Source organism: Carassius auratus, chromosome 31, assembly GCF_003368295.1.
Source record: "Carassius auratus strain Wakin chromosome 31, ASM336829v1, whole genome shotgun sequence".
NCBI lineage: Eukaryota > Metazoa > Chordata > Actinopteri > Cypriniformes > Cyprinidae > Carassius > Carassius auratus.
The window spans coordinates 467,563-486,128 of record NC_039273.1 but is presented as its reverse complement, the minus strand read 5'-3'; the positions used below and the strand labels follow the sequence as shown (position 1 = coordinate 486,128).

Genomic DNA, 18,566 nt, shown 5'->3' with positions numbered 1-18,566 from the left:
TTTGCATTTAATGCAACAGCATGGAGTGAAGGTATGGTTTACAGTGCTGCTCATGCATGAGGATGTTCTAGTTTATGGGTTTTATTTACTGTGCAGCCCTATGACACACACACATATGTAATGCACTGCCCTCCAGCTGGTCCAGGAAACCAATAATCAATCATCAGTCAATGGCTCTGTGTATTTAACAGCTGAAGATACTCAAAACAGTTCCAGAGTTTAGTAAATCTTTACAGTAGTGTTACGTTACACCGATCAGCTCTCATGCTGACATATTTAGCACATAGAATACTAAAACTGCAGAACAGAAAACTACTGGGAGCAAACGCACAAGTTTTTCCAAGATATAAAGAGAAGCATGATGAAACAAAGCATTTCATCTTATAATCTAATGCAACAAATGTGATTACGCGTCAGAGAAATTATTAAATCAGATTCACCCCAGCACAGAATTACCATAATAAGGATTGGACGAGAGACCTTAAAGGAACAATTTGTAAGATATTTGCAGTAAAATATCGAAAAACCACTAGGCTAGTGTTATATATTTTGTCCAGCTGGTTACTAACAATATCTCTAATGTTTTCAACTACTTGTAAATCACCACGCGATTGTTATTGTTTTGGTAGTGCGCCCTCTCGTGGCAGGTCCTACAACCTGTACCTTTAAAAGGCAAAACCAGGACTTATTTTCAAATTTAATTTATAAAATTTTCGCTTGCCTCCATTTTTTCTCTATCGTGGAGTCTAAAAATATGGAGGCAGGCTTCCACCACATAATTGCAATTTTTCTCACAATTTGGGCAGTTTTCCAATTTTGGCATAAAGTATTCCTCACAATTCAGGCTTTTTGCTCAGAATTGCGAGCTGTAAAATAAAATTGCAAGATACAAACATAATTGCGAGATGTAAAAATCTAATTGCGAGCTGTAAAAAAGAATAGCAAGATGTAAAATTTAACTGAGCTATAAACAAAATTGTGAGATCTAAAATATAAATTGCGAGCTGTAAACAATTGCGAGCTGTGAACTCAAATTGTGAGATATAAAATCTAATTGCGAGATGTAAAATAGAATTGCGAGATGTCAAATCGAATTGCAAGTGGTAAACAATTGCGAGCAGTAAACGCAGAATTGCGAGCTGTAAACTTGAATTATGAGATGGAAAACCAAACTGCTAGCTGTAAACGGAATTGCCAGCTGTAAAAAATAATTGCTAACTGTAAAACAGATTTGCCAGCTGTCAAAAAGAATAACTAACTGTAAAAAAAAATCGAATTGCGAGCTGTGAACTCGAATTGCAAGTTTTAAAATAGAACAGCGAGCTGTAAAACAGAATTCCGAGATGTAAATGTAGAATTGCCAGCTGTAAATAGAAATGAGAGCTGTAAACATAATAGCGAGCTGTAAACGCAGAAATGCCAGCTTTAAATTCAGAATTGCAAGATCTAAACAGAATTGCGAGATGTAAACAGAATTGAGAGATGTAAAATTTAATTGTGAGATATAACAAAATGGCAAGTTGTAAAAACGAGTTGTGAGCTGTAAACAGAATTGTAAGATGTAAACAATAGCTAGATTTAAAATGAATTGCGAGCTGTAAACGGAATTATTACATTTAAAATCAAATATTGAGCTGTAAACAGAATTGCTAGCTGTAAATTAGAATTGCGACATAAAATCTAATTGTGAGCTGTAAACAGAATTGTTCGATTTAAAATTGAATTGTAAGCTGAAAACAGAATTGCGAGCTGTAAACGCAGAATTTTCCGTGTTCCAGTCACTGTAATCAATCTTCTGATTCATAATGTGTTTTGATCTCCTGATTGTGGGAATCCCCAACAGAATGAAGCATCTTCTGCCAGATAACCCTGTGAACATTTGAACACTGAACTAACACATGTCTATAATGAACTCTAATTCTACTGGGAAACCCGACAAACCCTGCAATCTGTGTTTCTGCCCTGTGTATGTAATTAATGAATGAGCTATTTTAAGCAGGAGCTGCACTGTCTATTTACAGCAGACACGCAACACTCCACTGCTCCATGACATTTGCTTTCTTTCATCCACTCGCTCCCACATTTCTCTTCATAATCATGAGGATGAGATCTGGGATATGATGCAGTAACGTCACGCATTCAACACAGATGCAGAAAGACACTCCAGAAATGCAACAGTGGCTTTATTGTGTTACAGGAGGAAACATCACACACACAAAGGCATCGGTCAAACTGCTGTAGCACGGCAAGCAACCAACAGATCCAGAACGTCCTGTTTTGTAACCATGGCGACTGGCAGGACTGGGTGGTATTATGGGATACAGAGACTGACAGACTGTATTTGTGGGCAGAACATGTGGAAGTGATGAAGAAACACAGATTAATGTGAAAAACAGAGCAGGACGTGACCTCAAGAAGTTAAGGGGTGTAAATAAAGTTTAGAGTTTAGAGAATCTGTTTTTATATACGTTATATATTATAAAACATTAGTACTTAATACTAAGTTAATCCATTGATCGATCTATCTATCTATCTATCTATATTATTGAAAATATCTAGTACTAAACTTATTATGACACTAAAATATATTAATGTATAAAACTGATAATGCATTTATTATTATTTTCAATTACAATATGCATTTAATTATATATTATTGCTATTAACACAACATTAATTTAATAATTTTACAGTGAATGTTAATAAAAAATTATATTGAATTAAATAATAAATATATATTACTATAATTGATAAAAAATTATATAAAAAATGTTTATTTCATTCATAAATGTTCATTTTAAATATTTAATTCACTAGGTTATGTAACAAAGTTATTTTTTTAATTTCGCTGAATTGTGACAGCATTCATTTAATAATTATTAAATTAATATTAAATGTCAATAACAGTAATATTTACAATATATATTACATATTTTACATTAGATTACTTTTTCAATTATTATTATTATGAAATGTATTCATAAATATTTCATTGTAAACATAATTTACTGGGTTATATATAAATAGGCAAAAAGATATATTTAGTATAAAACTAAAAAAATGTAATTCACTGAATCGTAATATATAATATAACCTGATATGAAATGACTCATGCTGAGATATAAGACTTTGATCATACCACCGACCCCTAGTGATTCACCAGTTCTCACACACACACACGCACACACACACACACACACACACACACACACACACACACACACACACACAGTGATGTCGGTCCTCTTCCAGACACTGAAGTACACAGCAGCCATGCACGGGCCAAAAGAGGCACAGAGCCAACGCAAAGCAACACACACTCACCACGAGACACAGTGCATAAACACACACACACACACACACACACACACACACACAGCAGAGACTGTACCTAAAAATCTGCCTCCGCTTTTGGGAGGACGAGGAGTAGCCGTCAGTGGACAGTCTGTAGGGTCACATCGGAGAAAACAGTGTCCATGGGTTACAGGAGTGTGTGTGTGTGTGTGTGTGTGTGTGTGTGTGTAGGGGACCCATGCATGAAAACCACACTCATTCTACAGTGTTGCAGCTCGAGAAGAACGACTGCTGTGATTTTTACTCTGTCCTTTGGTTAAAAAGAAGATTGTTAAACTATAACACTGTTTTCCAGCTTTGAGCACTTTTGTAAAAGAGAACTTGATGAAATAATAAATAATAGAATTCCTGCTAAAAATAGTTATTAGTTAATAGTATTCCAGCATTAGATACACAAGCACTTCACCAAAACAAAACTAAATTAAATCAAAAATAAAACTCTTGCTAAGAATCAATAGTCTGTGTCTTACCTGTTATCATTGATGTATCCATTCTGTGAGGACTGCAACAAAAATTAAAAAGTAACATTTACAAAGTACAATAATAATAATAATAATAACTAATTCTGCAATGAAAACTGTATTTTTCTCACCAAATTACAATTTCGTTTTCATTTTACTTTATTTTACTAGTTTGTTCATATTCTGACATATTCCATTTTTTGGCACTGAACTAGTAGAAAAATGATCAGGTTTAAAAATGGTATTATTATTATATATTAACCATTTATTTCAATTTAGGTGTATTATGAGGATGCATTATTAATTCGACAACCTGCTTTATCATTTAGGCATGTAGTAGACATATTATGATGATGATTTTTATAAAAAAAAATTGGAACATGGTTTATTCATTATTTAAACATGTTTAACTCGTACAAAGATTCTATATTATAACGCTTTATTAACCTATTATTATATACTCCTTGTTTATTTTAACTTTAGGCTGTTCTCAATTGAAAACAGTGTCTCTTTGCGCCACCTGGTGGTGATCCACAGAAAACCAGCTGCTTTGACAACATCTGGATTGTGAGAAATGCTTTAGAAATAAATAACGAAATTGAAATCTGGGCTGAATGCATGCGTGTGTTTTTGAGTGAAGCGTTGCTATAAGCCAGAGTACGTACTTCTCGTGCAAAGATGCGATCTCTGACGCGCTGGTACTCCTCCTCTCGCTCCTCGATGGACTTACTGCGCCGGCCGTCCTGCAGCGGGACCCGGATCTGAGACGCCAGACCATCAGAAACAAGACTCGAATGTGAAGCAAGAGTAAAACGGTGCGACACACACACCTGATTATCATCTTTATCCATGCTGGCATCGTCTCGCTTCAGGATGAACTTTTTCTGGAAGTCCATGCTGCGCTCATCTTTAATGTGCTCAGAGAACCTCTGCTCGGGGCTGAAACACATACAGAGTCTGATTACTTTAAGAGACGATGCATTATGATCCCTGCCATCGTCCAGCGCTGTCTTACATGCGTGTGTTGCTGGTCTTGTTGATGATGACCGCTTTGCCTGTTTGGTCCACGTTGTGATCCATGCCAAAGTAGGCAGCGACTCGATGCAGCAGCATGCGATGATATGAGGTCATTTGAGGAAACTTCTTATACTGGTTACTGAAAAAATAGATGAAAAAACAACCTCAGTGTAAAGAAATGGCATGCACTTTCCACTGCAGCAGCAGCCTTCAATATATTACAGCAGGAAGAAGTGAGCAGAACTGTTTAATAAAAAAAAAAAATTATCCTTGAAATCCATGCATATAAACATCTGTAATAGAGTGCAATGCTCACATGCCACCAAAAGGGGGCAACAGATATTAAATACACAATAAATTGAAAATAATAGCATCATATAGCCTACTATGGAAGAAGAGATTCTCATATATATACACACTTTAACAATTTCAATTTCATATATTTTCATGTAAACTTCTTTTATATAATTTATGAGAATATCTACACTTATGTAAAATATTATTATTATTTAATTTTATTTAATTGTTCATAATATACAAATAATATTATGTATAATACAAATTTAAAATAAAATGAATTAGTACAAAATATTTTAAAATTAAAATTATTTTATTAATTTAGATTTTATTACACTTAATTCTGACTTAATATAGATAGATATATTATATAAATTATATATAATTACATTTTAAAATACATTACATTTGTATGCAAAGAAATGCTTACAATTTATAAAATAGTAACAACTATTTAATATTATTATTATATGTTATTTAATAGTTTAATTAAATATACATGTATTTATATGGACTTACTTCTCATCATTAATGAACTCCAGGATATCCTGTTCCAGCTTCAGCAGCATCATTCTGTCTCTAAAAGAGTAAAGGAGGATTTACAGCTAAAACTGATGCAGAAAAATTGATTTTAATGCATTAAATGGAGATCTCTCTCTGTACTGAAATCCGGGTTCCTTCAGCACACTAACTACTATGATTTAAGCCTCACTTCTTCTCGTATACTACTTAGGACAGATATTATGTGATTTGAGACACAGCCAGAACAGGAAAAGCCGAGCGTAACCAGAGACGGCGTCAGGTTTCAGTGTTGTGTCTGAACTTCAGATGGTGTGTGTCGTACCTGGGGTTGTTTTTCAGTGTGTTCACCAGGAACTCATGTACATCTATCCCTGTGGAATCAGTGTATTCCTGACTGGAGTCTGGAAGAGAGCGGAAAACAGTCAGAATCAGATGTGAACGTCACTGTGAATTCAAGTCGACGAGTTCAACAGAAGCCATTATTTTTTACCTTATTATAGTATTCTGCACTTTTTCAGCGCAGCTTGTTCCGGAAGTATTATTCCTGTTCATTTTTCCCATAGGGGATTCATAAAAGTCTTAATTAAAGAGCTATAAACTATGAACCATGCCAAATAGCTTTAATGAGCGAAAGAACTACAAACTGCAAATAACTCAATCAAATTAAAAACAACTCAAAGTTATGCGCTGTATCTATAGAAGCAATATCTTTCAGTTTATTCCCAAATATGAACTTGTATAATAATATTTCAGTATTTTGAGAGCACTTTTGTGTTGCTCTTTTACACGCTCCACTCTAATTTTCCGCAAAGCATCATGGGTAATGTAGTTTTCACTACAAATTCGGCTTATTGTGTGATTATTTTAAAATATGCTGAATTAATGTGAACGAATGGGTTCCACGAAAGCATATGCAATTGATTATCAACCTTGGAGCTAACAACAGGTCTGTCTTTAAAGGTTTATCAATTATTGCTAAAAATCTATTTCCCTATGGAAATGTTTTGGAAGTTTTTAATTCCACAATCGACTGTCGAGCTCTTTTGCACTGCATTGTACTGTATTGTATCCATTTCAACAAATCAAACACTAAGAAAGGAACTTGAGCGTCTTACCGCGCGAAAGCATCTTGCGTGGAGTTTTATCCTTCTTTTCCCTCTCCTCATTCTCATACTCGTCTTTCGAGGATTTCTCCTCCTCTTTATCGGATGGACAGCTGATGTGTAGCTGAATGATGTCCTTCAAGGCCAGAGTCAGATAAAACAAACAAAAAACATGAATAGGGATAAACCGATATGAACATTTTGGCCGATACCGATAACCGATAATTCTTTATATATGAAAGCCTGTAACCGATATGTTAATCTAAATTCAAATTTGTATATTATTTTTTGATAGCCTGATTACAAAAAAGACTCATTATTAAAAGCTATTAAATACTTCAACATAAATAAAACATAAAACAGCCTTACAAATAAATAAAATAATGCCAACAAATCACTGGACAACATTACTTAATCATTTTTTTTTTTTAAATAAAAAATTATGTGCCATGGATTAATTAAACAAAAAATACAATTATGAACATAATTGTAACAATTAAACAATATGAAAATAATAAGATAAAAATAGAAGTGGTTGTTTTTATTAATAACATAATCAATGATTTTATAAAAGAAGCATCTTAAATTAATAGCTACCATTGTTTCAAATAGCTGCATAGCAACTACTCAAACAAAAAACATGAATATTAATAACTGTATCCTAACGATGGCTTCATAAGAGCTTTGACTTCCATTGATAATACCATCAGAGTTTACCTGTGACTCTGGAGGACCATCGGTCAAAAACGGTCCTGATGATTCTTCACACACTGCAAGACTCCTCACCAACTTGAGCTTTGCATTCGACTGTGACAGAGAGGAGAAATGAAGAATTCACAGACATCAACACAACAACCAAGATGCATTACGGAAAATAAAAGAGGTGACGTTATATTTCAGGTAAATGGAAGCGAAAAACATCTGTTAGTTTTGAACAATGTCGAAATGAAATCATATTTGAGTTGTGAAAACTTCTGCATTCATAGCCTTTCATTAAAAACACAGCATTTTTCTGCTGATACAGAACAGCTGGCAAAATCGTTTTAAATATGTGACGATTCAATTCGGTTGAGATAAACATATTGTTATTCAATTAGGGGAAGAGTTTATATGAATGTATCTGGGAACTTACTGTGTTTAAAGTTTAGATGGTATTTTTTCTTTTCATCTTGCCTCTGTATGATGCATATTAAAGTTCATAAGTGCAGTGCTGCTTTGTTTACAGCAGTAACCAAGGAAACGCTGTCTCATTGCTGTTCATAAGTGCAGCGCTGCTTTGTTTACAGCGGTAACCAAGGAAACAGTGTATCACTGCTGTTCATAAGTGCAGCGCTGCTTTGTTTACAGCGGTAACCAAGGAAACAGTGTATCACTGCTGTTCATAAGTGCAGTGCTGCTTTGTTTACAGCAGTAACCAAGGAAACAGTGTATCACTGCTGTTCATAAGTGCACAAAGCAGCGCTGCTTTGTTTACAGCGGTAACCAAGGAAACAGTGTATCACTGCTGTTCATAAGTGCAGTGCTGCTTTGTTTACAGCAGTAACCAAGGAAACAGTGTATCACTGCTGTTCATAAGTGCACAAAGCAGCGCTGCTTTGTTTACAGCGGTAACCAAGGAAACAGTGTATCACTGCTGTTCATAAGTGCAGCGCTGCTTTGTTTACAGCGGTAACCAAGGAAACAGTGTATCACTGCTGTCCATAAGTGCAGCGCTGCTTTGTTTACAGCGGTAACCAAGGAAACAGTGTATCACTGCTGTTCATAAGTGCAGCGCTGCTTTGTTTACAGCGGTAACCAAGGAAACAGTGTATCACTGCTGTTCATAAGTGCAGCGCTGCTGTGTTTTACAGCGGTAACCAAGGAAACGCTGTATCATTGCTGTTCATAAGTGCAGCGCTGCTTTGTTTACAGCGGTAACCAAGGAAACAGTGCATCACTGCTGTTCATAAGTGCACAAAGCAGCGCTGCTTTGTTTACAGCGGTAACCAAGGAAACAGTGTATCACTGCTGTTCATAAGTGCAGTGCTGCTTTGTTTACAGCGGTAACCAAGGAAACGCTGTATCATTGCTGTTCATAAGTGCAGCGCTGCTTTGTTTACAGCGGTAACCAAGGAAACGCTGTATCATTGCTGTTCATAAGTGCAGTGCTGCTTTGTTTACAGCGGTAACCAAGGAAACAGTGTATCACTGCTGTTCATAAGTGCAGCGCTGCTTTGTTTACAGATATTTTTATGCAGTTTCACAAAACTGAAGTCAAACCCTCTGTTTTTGCTTAATTTTTAAATGATACTAATTTAGATTAAAAACTGCTCATGTTGAATACATGCAGCATTTGTTTGGATTGTGATTAAAAAGAAGTGGTTGCCTCTCATTTTAAAAGGAAAGAGAAACTTTGAGGCCATGAAACCTATTAATGCACCGACCACTTATGTTTTATTTGATACATTTTTTATATATACTTTTGGATATCATTGTTATTTAATTTTAATTGCGTACAATTGAGATGTTAATTATGATTTTTGCATTGAAAAGTAATGCATAAACAAGATGATAGTCGAGTCGGTAGAGTTGAGGTTAGGACTGAACTACACATGCTGTGTGTCGTCGCACGCTTTACCTTTGCTCGTTTCCTAGTGTGGCCGTGATTCTGACAGCGCCGCTGCGGGGAAAGACCAAAACATTTATTAGTGACCATTTAAAATCATTCATTAATGATGAACTTCAGCACCAAACAAAACCTCAGCGGGAAAATGACAGATACTTCACAGAAAGTAGCTTTTAATCAACATCAAAATTTACTTTTGTATCAGGAAATTATATAAAACATAATATATATTTGTGGTGCTGTAACTGGTCATCCAGTTCACTGAAATTAGTTTTGCCAGATCCAACAGTTTTAGATTGAGTTTTGCATGTAAAGGCATGAAACTCTTTTTTTACCTGCTTTACTCTCATTAATGCTGAAATCTAACGGTATGTACACTACTTTCCCAATTTTTTTTAAATAAATTAATATTTTGAATGCATTAAGTTGGTCAAAAGAGACAGTAAAGACATTTATAATGATACAAAAGATTTCCATTTCTAATAAATGCTAATCTTTTGAACTTTCTGTTCAGCTGTGAATCCTGAAAAATAAAAACTATCACCATTTCGAACTGTTTTCAACATTGATAATAATCAGAAATGTTTCTTGAGCATGAGAATGATTTCTGAAGATCATGTGACACTGAAGACTGGAGTAATGAAGCTGAAAATTCAGATAAATAAATTACAGTTTAACAGATATTCAAATAGAAAACATCTATTTGAAATTTTTATAATATTTCACAATTTTTTATGTATTTTTGATCAAACAAATGCACCTCTGATGAGCAGAAGAGGCTTTTTAAACAATACAAAGTCTAATCGACCCAAACGCGTGAACACTAATCTATCTGTATCTAATTAAATGCAGATGTGAGGAAGACAGTAAGGAAAGTCTGAAGTCTCCTTCCGAGCGTTTCTGTTTCCCACCTGTGCGTCCTGGGAGAGGTTGTCATCAGGTTCTGTGCAGTCGGAGTTGGCGTCTTTCGCGGGAGCCGTCGGGCTGCTTTTCCCACGGTTGCCCACAGAAGCATCGGTGGACAGAGAGCCGTCGCCCTCCTTCATCCCGTCGGGTGTGAAGACCACAGACATGATCCCTCAAAGCACACACCTCACAAACCCTGAACCACAGACGAACACATCACGAGCGCGTGAGGAGATGCAGAACAGATCTCTAGGTCATCTGTACATGTTCAATCAGACACACCTGGGCTGTAGTGTGATGTTCTTCTGCGTGTGTGTGTGAGTGTGTGTGTGTTCCTATGGTTGAGATGAGGGCGAGGGGGACGTCATGGTGAACGAGCGTCTTCTCAGTTTCCCTGCGTCCTGTACAACGATCTTATCCACACAACCGTCACAGCTCCACCTGCTGGAGAGAAACACTGCTTAGAGGAGACGGAAAGCACTACATAAACAGATTAACTCAATGTTTAAGTGTGAATACGGCAGCAGACGCTATGAATATCTCTAGGACTGAATGCACCTGAGTGTGTACTGAAGAACGTGCAGTATATACTGTACACTGCATACTAGGTTAAAAACAGTAGTGTGCAATATTAAACACAGTTTATACATAAAATACAATAAAAATTAAAATACACCAGGCACAGACGGAATGATGTCTTTGCAGATATTACACAAAGTTACTTACTGAACAGAAACAGTGTGTATGTAAGGGATAATAACAGCTAGCTGTGCATTAAAGGATGTTAAATGCACAATGTGGAGGCAAAGAACTGCCAGATGCGAAGTACATTTAAAATCCTTTAATGCACGGCAAGCCAAAATATTTGTGTGTGTGTGTGTGTGTGTGTGTGTGTGTTGGTTAGTGTGCTTAAATTAAAACAGTGCATTATTATGGAACGGTGATTAAACTGACCTGGAACTAGCTGTGCATTAAACGGTTTTACTGCATACATGCCAGCCAATCAGAATCCAGTATTCAGACAGACCATGGAATAAAAGCACTTTAATGAGTGCAATTGATGCAAGAAAAAAAATACTTTAGATTCAATGTTTCTTTGTATAAATGTCAGTCTGACCAAATACTGAGTGAAGGACGACAAGATCAAAGATGTGTGTGTGTGTGTGAAGTGTGCAGTGTGTGAACGCTCTGCTTGCAGAAAGCCTGGATGACCTACATTCAGCCAAATGTAGATGCACTGTATCCCACAATGCAATGCAGGAGGCAATCTTCTATTTCAAGTACGATCCTAAAGACAGGAATGCCTGAAGTGTGGGATTTGAGCATTTGTCCATAAACACATCAGACCTGTTTTTAAAAGCACAAGTGGAAGCACATAATGCAGCAGCGACGTGACTGAAGCGAGAGAGCAGAGGAAACTCCAGCGCTGACGTCATACTGCAGAGAGACTGAAGCAGACGGGTGGAGAGAGAGAGATGGGATTCCCGACTGCAGAAACCACGTCACCAGCAGCACATGACACCACCGACCAATCACACACACACACACACACACACACACACACACACACACACTGCAGCCATCCTTAAGAATCAACTGAAGCAGATGAAGAAGATGAAGAGCTCTAAATGAGTGAATGGATAAATCTCTCTCTCTCCTTCTGTTGCCAGGGAGACACAGACGTCAGCCTCAGCTGCTTGTGTTCGAGAGAGAGTTAAACATGAATCAGAGGCAAACACTAATGACTGCAGGTGTGAAGCACATCGCTCCGCCGGACCACCTCAATAGTGCTGGATCAAAATAAACCAATGTCATGCACTGGCACATCATACAACACACCAGAGCTGCTGTGCTACACACACACACACACACACACACACACAGTGACCCAGTTAAGACTGCTTTGATGACAACACACTCAAATGTGTCAAATTACCTCAAAGTGTGCATTCACCGCGGTACAAGCAAATATGCAAGAAAAATATCATCTTTGTTCGGAGTAGACAAGCATAGAATATAGCAATAAAAAGCTAAAATAATGAGGCATGTTTAACATACGGTTTACAATGCGAACACACACACACAAATCATTTATTCTGACCTAATTCAAATACAAAATTAACTGTCTGCCAAAGATGAATAAGAAAATTTAAAATTTAAAATTTAAATGTTTTCAACGAGATTCACTTAAAACAAACTGAATGCACACAAGAAGAAAGAGAAAGTGTCAGAAAGAGAGTGAAGGACTTCTTGTGACGCTGCGCTGTGGTTTTATAACACTGCCTGTGTGTGGGCAGATGCTGCGTGTGTGTGTGTGTGTGTGTGTGTGTGTGCGTGTGTGATGGTCAGAACGCTGTAACACACTGAACTGCAGGGAAAGTGCGTCACCGAAAGGATTCCCTGCTTTAACAGATCGTGCGGCGAGCGACAGAGCAGACTGAAGGACGGAGCGAGTGAGGAAACCAATAATGAACGAAGGGAAGGAAGCACGGAGTGAAAGAACAGCAGAGGAGGGAGAGATGAGTCAGAGTCGGTCCCACAGGAGAGAGTGGGCTGCGAGGAGGAGGATGACGTCACATGACCTGACGATACCAGAGCGAGCGAGCACTACGACATACAGAGAGAGAGAGAGAGAGAGAGAGAGAGAGAGAGGGAGGGGTCCCGTCTCCAGATCATAAGCTCAATCAATATCACTACACACAGGTTCTGCACAATACAGCACAAGAACCTGCTTGTTTGTTTGAGTTCCCAAAAAATGCACTTAAAGAAGTGTGCATTCCTGTAATATGGTGCTATTGTACCTTTAAATTTAACTCAAAGAGATGCCAGCAGCCATTGGCTTCCAGAGGATGTTTTCTATACTGTGGAAGTCAATGGCTACCGCTGACTATTTGGGTCAACGGTGACAGAATCTTCATTTTTGGGCGAACTATCCAACACTGACACACTGATCTTAAGATGCACTTTAAAACCCTTTTAAACTTGAAAAAAAAAGAAAAAAAAAGCTTTTCTGAAATTTCATGTCACTGCTCAAATGTTCTTTGTTTTTGTTATTATTATGTTCATGTATGATTTTTGTGTGTTCACTTTTATTGTTATTTTTATTATATCTCACAGATTCTAAACGGTTATATAAATGTTCTTTATTTTATCTCTATATTAACTTTGTCATTATTTTAAAAAAAAATTCAATTTGGAAATTTTTTTCAAATTTCAAATTTGGAAATGTAATTTGGAAATGCCATCATGTATTTTTCTTTTGCCATTCGAGCAAACAAATATATATATATATATATATATATATATATATATATATATATATTTTTTTTATAATCTATATAGAAGCAATCTAAATAGAACCATTTTAATAATCTTTTTTACACAATAAAGACTGTTTATTTTTAAAATGATATTAGCACAAAACAACAAATGAAATGCACACTTACTGTGCAGGTAATGCAACAATCTCAAAACTGCATCGTTGCATGCTTTTAAACACTAGTGCCATAGGAACATGTGGGATTCATGATGCTTTTTCTGCCCAAAACTAACATGAAGCATTTATTCAAAACCCAAACTGAGACAAAGTCACAAATTCAGTTAAATGCAGTGAAGCTCGTGTCTGCTGATGTCCAGATGCATCTGCACCGTGTGCCCTTGGGAACGCTACAGTACGTTACACAATCAGACGAAACGCTGATCAATAAGAAAACGAACTGGGATCCAGGAATAACACAAACAGCGCTCTGCTGGACCAGCATGCATCAGTGAACGAGCCGAGGCTGTGTGGGAGACACATCTTTTATTCTCTTAATATAAGTGTGTCAGGTTCAGATCTGGGCCTGTTTTGGCTCCCATTACAAGCCTTATGCAATCCTCACTTGAGACGGAGAGAAAATTCTCAATGATGAAACTGACGCCCCATTGGACGAGCCCTCCTCCAATAGCACGAGGAGCTCCATGGCAACAGGCTCTGTCACCAAGAGAGAATAGATCTCCCTCCGCCCTATGAGGTGCACATCTGCCCCGTACCCCAATCACACACACACACACACGTCTGTGAGTCACCCAAGTTACCCAAATGTGTGTGTTTGGAGAGCAGAACAAACACTTCTCCTCGTCACGCCCATCTCTCTCTCTCTCTCCATTCATTCAGTCTTAGTCGCTCGCTCGTGGAGATGAACACCAATCACGTCTCTCTATCCCTTCTAGACTGACACAGGAAGTGTGTTCAGACAATAATTTAGTTATTATAGTTAACCTTATCATTATTGGTGTGATTGAGTCTTAACTCTGGTAGAACAAATGAAACATGACTATATTTAGAGATAATTGCTATAATATAATACAATGCATTTTATAATAAATGGGTATTAATGCTTGTTTTTTATTTTTAGAAAAGTAAATGTTCATATATGATTTTAAATATCCAACTCAAAGTGCCATTTGGTAATGAGTGAGTCACTGAATCATTCACTCAACCGATTCATTCAAACGACTCAATCATTTAGTCTTTATGAATGATTCACTGAATCACTGGCTCACTTGATTCGTTCAGAACCGTGGATTCATTCAGTAATGACTCACCTCAGAGACACTCAACAGTTCTGATGCTGATAATTAATCATCATATTATTCTGATTTCTGAAGATCATGTGACACTGAAGACTGGAAGAATGATGCTGAAAATACAACTGTGCATCACAGAAATAAATTACACTTTAAAAGATATTAAGAGAATAAACCTTTATTTTAAATTATAATAATATTTCACAAAATTACATTTTTTTTCTCTATTCCTGATCGAATAAATGCAGTCTTGATGAGCAGAAGAGACTTCTTTAAAACACATTAAATATCTTCCTGACAGCAGTGTATACACACGTTTACATGTAAATCTATACAATTACATGTAGAAGCATAACATTTCATCAAAAGGATGTAAAACAGCTAGCTTTATCATCACGTCCATGCATTGATATGTATTTTTATTTAAACACAATAAATCAAATAAGACCAGCAATGGGATCAAAATGACATTTAAAGTAAAAACACCCAAGTTTTCAGGCTAGGGTTGTCTGTAATCCACACACCCAGACGCTCAACTGCTGCTACTGTATAATATATTATTAACACACGATCGGCTGATTTCACATTAGGACGTAGATGAGAGGAAAACAGTGAACCTGATGACTTTGAAGCCAATTACACAGTTTGCTGCTCTCTTAGGGCTGCTATTGATTTTTCCCTTCTTCTGACTCGATCTCTCCTCTAGCAAACACACACACACAGAGAAATTACACACAATTATACAGCTTTTTCCCACGGTTGCTCATTAGTATGCGAAGGAGACACCAGCTCTCAAGTGCACAGACAGCACATATAAACAGAGCCCAAACAACTGGGACGCTCACGAACTACAAGTTCAGCAGGAAAAAACCTTTCATGCCTAAAAGATAAAACAATAGTGAAAGCATATTATGTACTTATTATGTAGAGTAAAATAGGCATGAAACATACATGCTACATTAATGTGTATTTATGACTGAAGCATGCATTTAAGCTCAAACACATTTGTAATAGAAGCAAACAAACAGCCAAAAAAAAACATTAATTTCTTAAGTAATATATTTTAGTAGTGTATGTTTTTAATTATATAAATAATAATCATCATCATCATAATTATTATTATTATTATTATTATTATTATTACTATACCAATTATATCAATAATTATAGTATTGATTATTAATATACTAATTATAATAAACATATTTTTTGTATATTATTTATTTCTTAATATTGCTCGTTTAATGTTTGTATTTTGTATAAATAAAATAATTGTTTATTATATGAAATCAATAATAATGATTATAAAAATATTAATTATTATTGTTGTTATTTTATTCGTGTTTTAAGAAATATATTTCGTTTAATATTTATTACAAAAATACAAATGATTTTATAATGCATATTTTTTATGATTCAGTGTTTTTTATTTAATAAAATATTGTTACTCTAATTATTACTAACATTATTATTATTATTATTATTATTATTATTATAATATTAAAACTAATTTATATATAAAAACACATTGTCAAATTAAGTAAGCCTAAAATAAAAGCACAGTTTTTATTTTTTTAATTAGAAAAATCTGTTACATTTTCCCCAAGCTGTGTAGACTTACAATAGAATTAACTTCTGAGCTATCTGTCGTTCTGCAGCAGATCTGACGGTTCAGAGCCAATGAGGATGTGACGTGTCAAGCCAGAAACTCAACCAAACCTGCTACACACCAGCAATGATGCAGAACCATCCAGATCAACACACACCCACAGAGGACCTGAAAGAGAGCAGGCTGACGAATCAGCACACACACAAATCCTAAACTACAACACGAGTTTACTAAACGCTCATCTCATCTTCTAGATCAATGCAGCATCACATTGAAGTCTCCTGCACCTAATTCCCTTATTTTATGATTTTGAACAGCATTCTAGATCTAGTATTCACCTTCTCCAGTGAATCAGACTCGTTCGGCAGATCGGTCATTAGTCGTAATGACTGCTATAAATGGACTAGATTGTGTAAATGTGACTCCAGACTGCTCTACTGAGCTAATTGAGACACGCTCATCTCTGTCACAGCTCGATAACAACATAACAAAAGGATAAATATATGTTTTCGAGGAACATGTTGACTCTGCGATCGGACAGCTTGCGCGTCGTTGTCAGAAGCTGCGTGAGTCATGAGCAATATGTCGAGCGACTCGGTTCTTCACGATCTGTCAGCTGCTCCACGCGTCACTCAAAACAACATCTCATTAATATTCATGAGGACTGAGACACACGGCTTTCACACATTTAGGAGAATCTGAAAGATGTTCAGAGAAGTGAAAATCAGTAAACGTCAGGTGAATGACTATACAGGCCTTTTTTGAGATGAGTGTGCAATTTACTAGACATAAAACTAACTAGCTGTTCAGGCAACTTACCAACTAGTCAACAAATGTATGCAATTAATTTGTAATAATACTAAATAATAATAAATATATGAGGGGAAAATACATGAAAAAATGCTAATAGATTTTTTTTTAATTACAATTTGGGGAAAAATACATTAAAAAAAATCCTAATATTTATTTTTATGGTTTGCAATTTATCTGCACAATTTTTTTCAAATGCAATGTTAGAAAAAAACTCCAAATTTGCAGTGCTTTATTAGTCAAAATGACTAATAATAATAAAAAAGGGCATTTGAAATGAAATAATACTATTGTAATATTTTACTGTACTATTTTAAAAGAATAAAGAAAATACTTTATAATTTTATTTTACAGTACAACTGATAAATTGCACATTAAAAAATATTAATATAAATAAAAAAATTAAACAATACTATTGTGATTTCACTGTAAAAAAATATTTAATAAAAATGTTATAATTTTATTTTACAACATCTAAAACAACAACAATAATAATAATAATAATATTAAAATATTAATGAATACTATTGTGATATTTTACTTTGAATTTGTTTTCTTTTAAAAGTATTATTATTATATTACAGTACAACTAAAAAAAAAACCGACAAAACTAATATTTTTCTGTTCATCAAGGCCAGTGAAACGAGACCGAATCATGAGCTGTATGAGTTTAAATAAACACAGTGCCACATAAAACATGCTCTGTGTTTAGATTTAATAAACTTCCCAGCCTTTGTGAACTGATAATCACGGTTTTATGTTGCACAACCTGATTTAATGCTTGAGGTTTTCACATCATTTATAACATTCACATATACATGTATTATATCATATAGATTTATATAAACTAGGGATGTCAACGATTAATCGATGATCGATTAATTGTCGATAAGAGATGCAATCGATTAAGGCTATCGATGGTCGGTTAACCCATTCAATGTTGGGCTGCGTGCGGCTCATGCGCACTCAACACGTGCGAGCGGCTGTGAGTGACGGTGACGATATATAAAAGCATCATCATTCATTCACAATGTACAAATTAAGCTTTTAATGTGATTTAAACTTTAATGTACATTAAAATAGAAACAACATAAAAGTTCTTCAACATTAAATGCAATAGAAATGTAGTTACTAATCATTTCATCAGATAACTGTTTTATATCGTGCGCTTTGCAGGGCTGCGGGACACAGTGACAGGTAGTCTATTCATTCCTACAACTTGTTAATTCATTCCTACGAATTATTAATGTGGCAATCGTCCATGTTTCATTAATTGTGTTCCCTAAATAACCCATGATTTAAGTGAAATAAGG

General features: G+C 35.6%; 1 protein-coding gene across 7 annotated transcripts in view; it reads right to left on the bottom strand.

The window, feature by feature from the left end:
- The window catches only part of LOC113050123 (R3H domain-containing protein 2-like), a 41,275-nt gene that overhangs the window by 11,622 nt on the left and 11,087 nt on the right, over positions 1-18,566 (bottom strand). For 4 of the 7 annotated variants that reach the window (XM_026212819.1, XM_026212816.1, XM_026212818.1 and 1 more), the window contains exons 2-13: positions 10,548-10,709; positions 10,271-10,461; positions 9,372-9,413; positions 7,472-7,561; positions 6,767-6,890; positions 5,974-6,052; positions 5,649-5,708; positions 4,831-4,971; positions 4,646-4,754; positions 4,481-4,576; positions 3,825-3,856; positions 3,392-3,445 (exon numbers count right to left, since the gene is read on the bottom strand). In XM_026212819.1, coding sequence (XP_026068604.1) covers positions 3,392-3,445; positions 3,825-3,856; positions 4,481-4,576; positions 4,646-4,754; positions 4,831-4,971; positions 5,649-5,708; positions 5,974-6,052; positions 6,767-6,890; positions 7,472-7,561; positions 9,372-9,413; positions 10,271-10,432 — 989 coding nt within the window. In that variant the 5' untranslated portion in view covers positions 10,433-10,461; positions 10,548-10,709. The remainder of the gene's footprint in view (positions 1-3,391; positions 3,446-3,824; positions 3,857-4,480; positions 4,577-4,645; positions 4,755-4,830; positions 4,972-5,648; positions 5,709-5,973; positions 6,053-6,766; positions 6,891-7,471; positions 7,562-9,371; positions 9,414-10,270; positions 10,462-10,547; positions 10,710-18,566) is intronic. The other 3 variants (XM_026212820.1, XM_026212822.1, XM_026212817.1) reach the window with 2 other exon arrangements.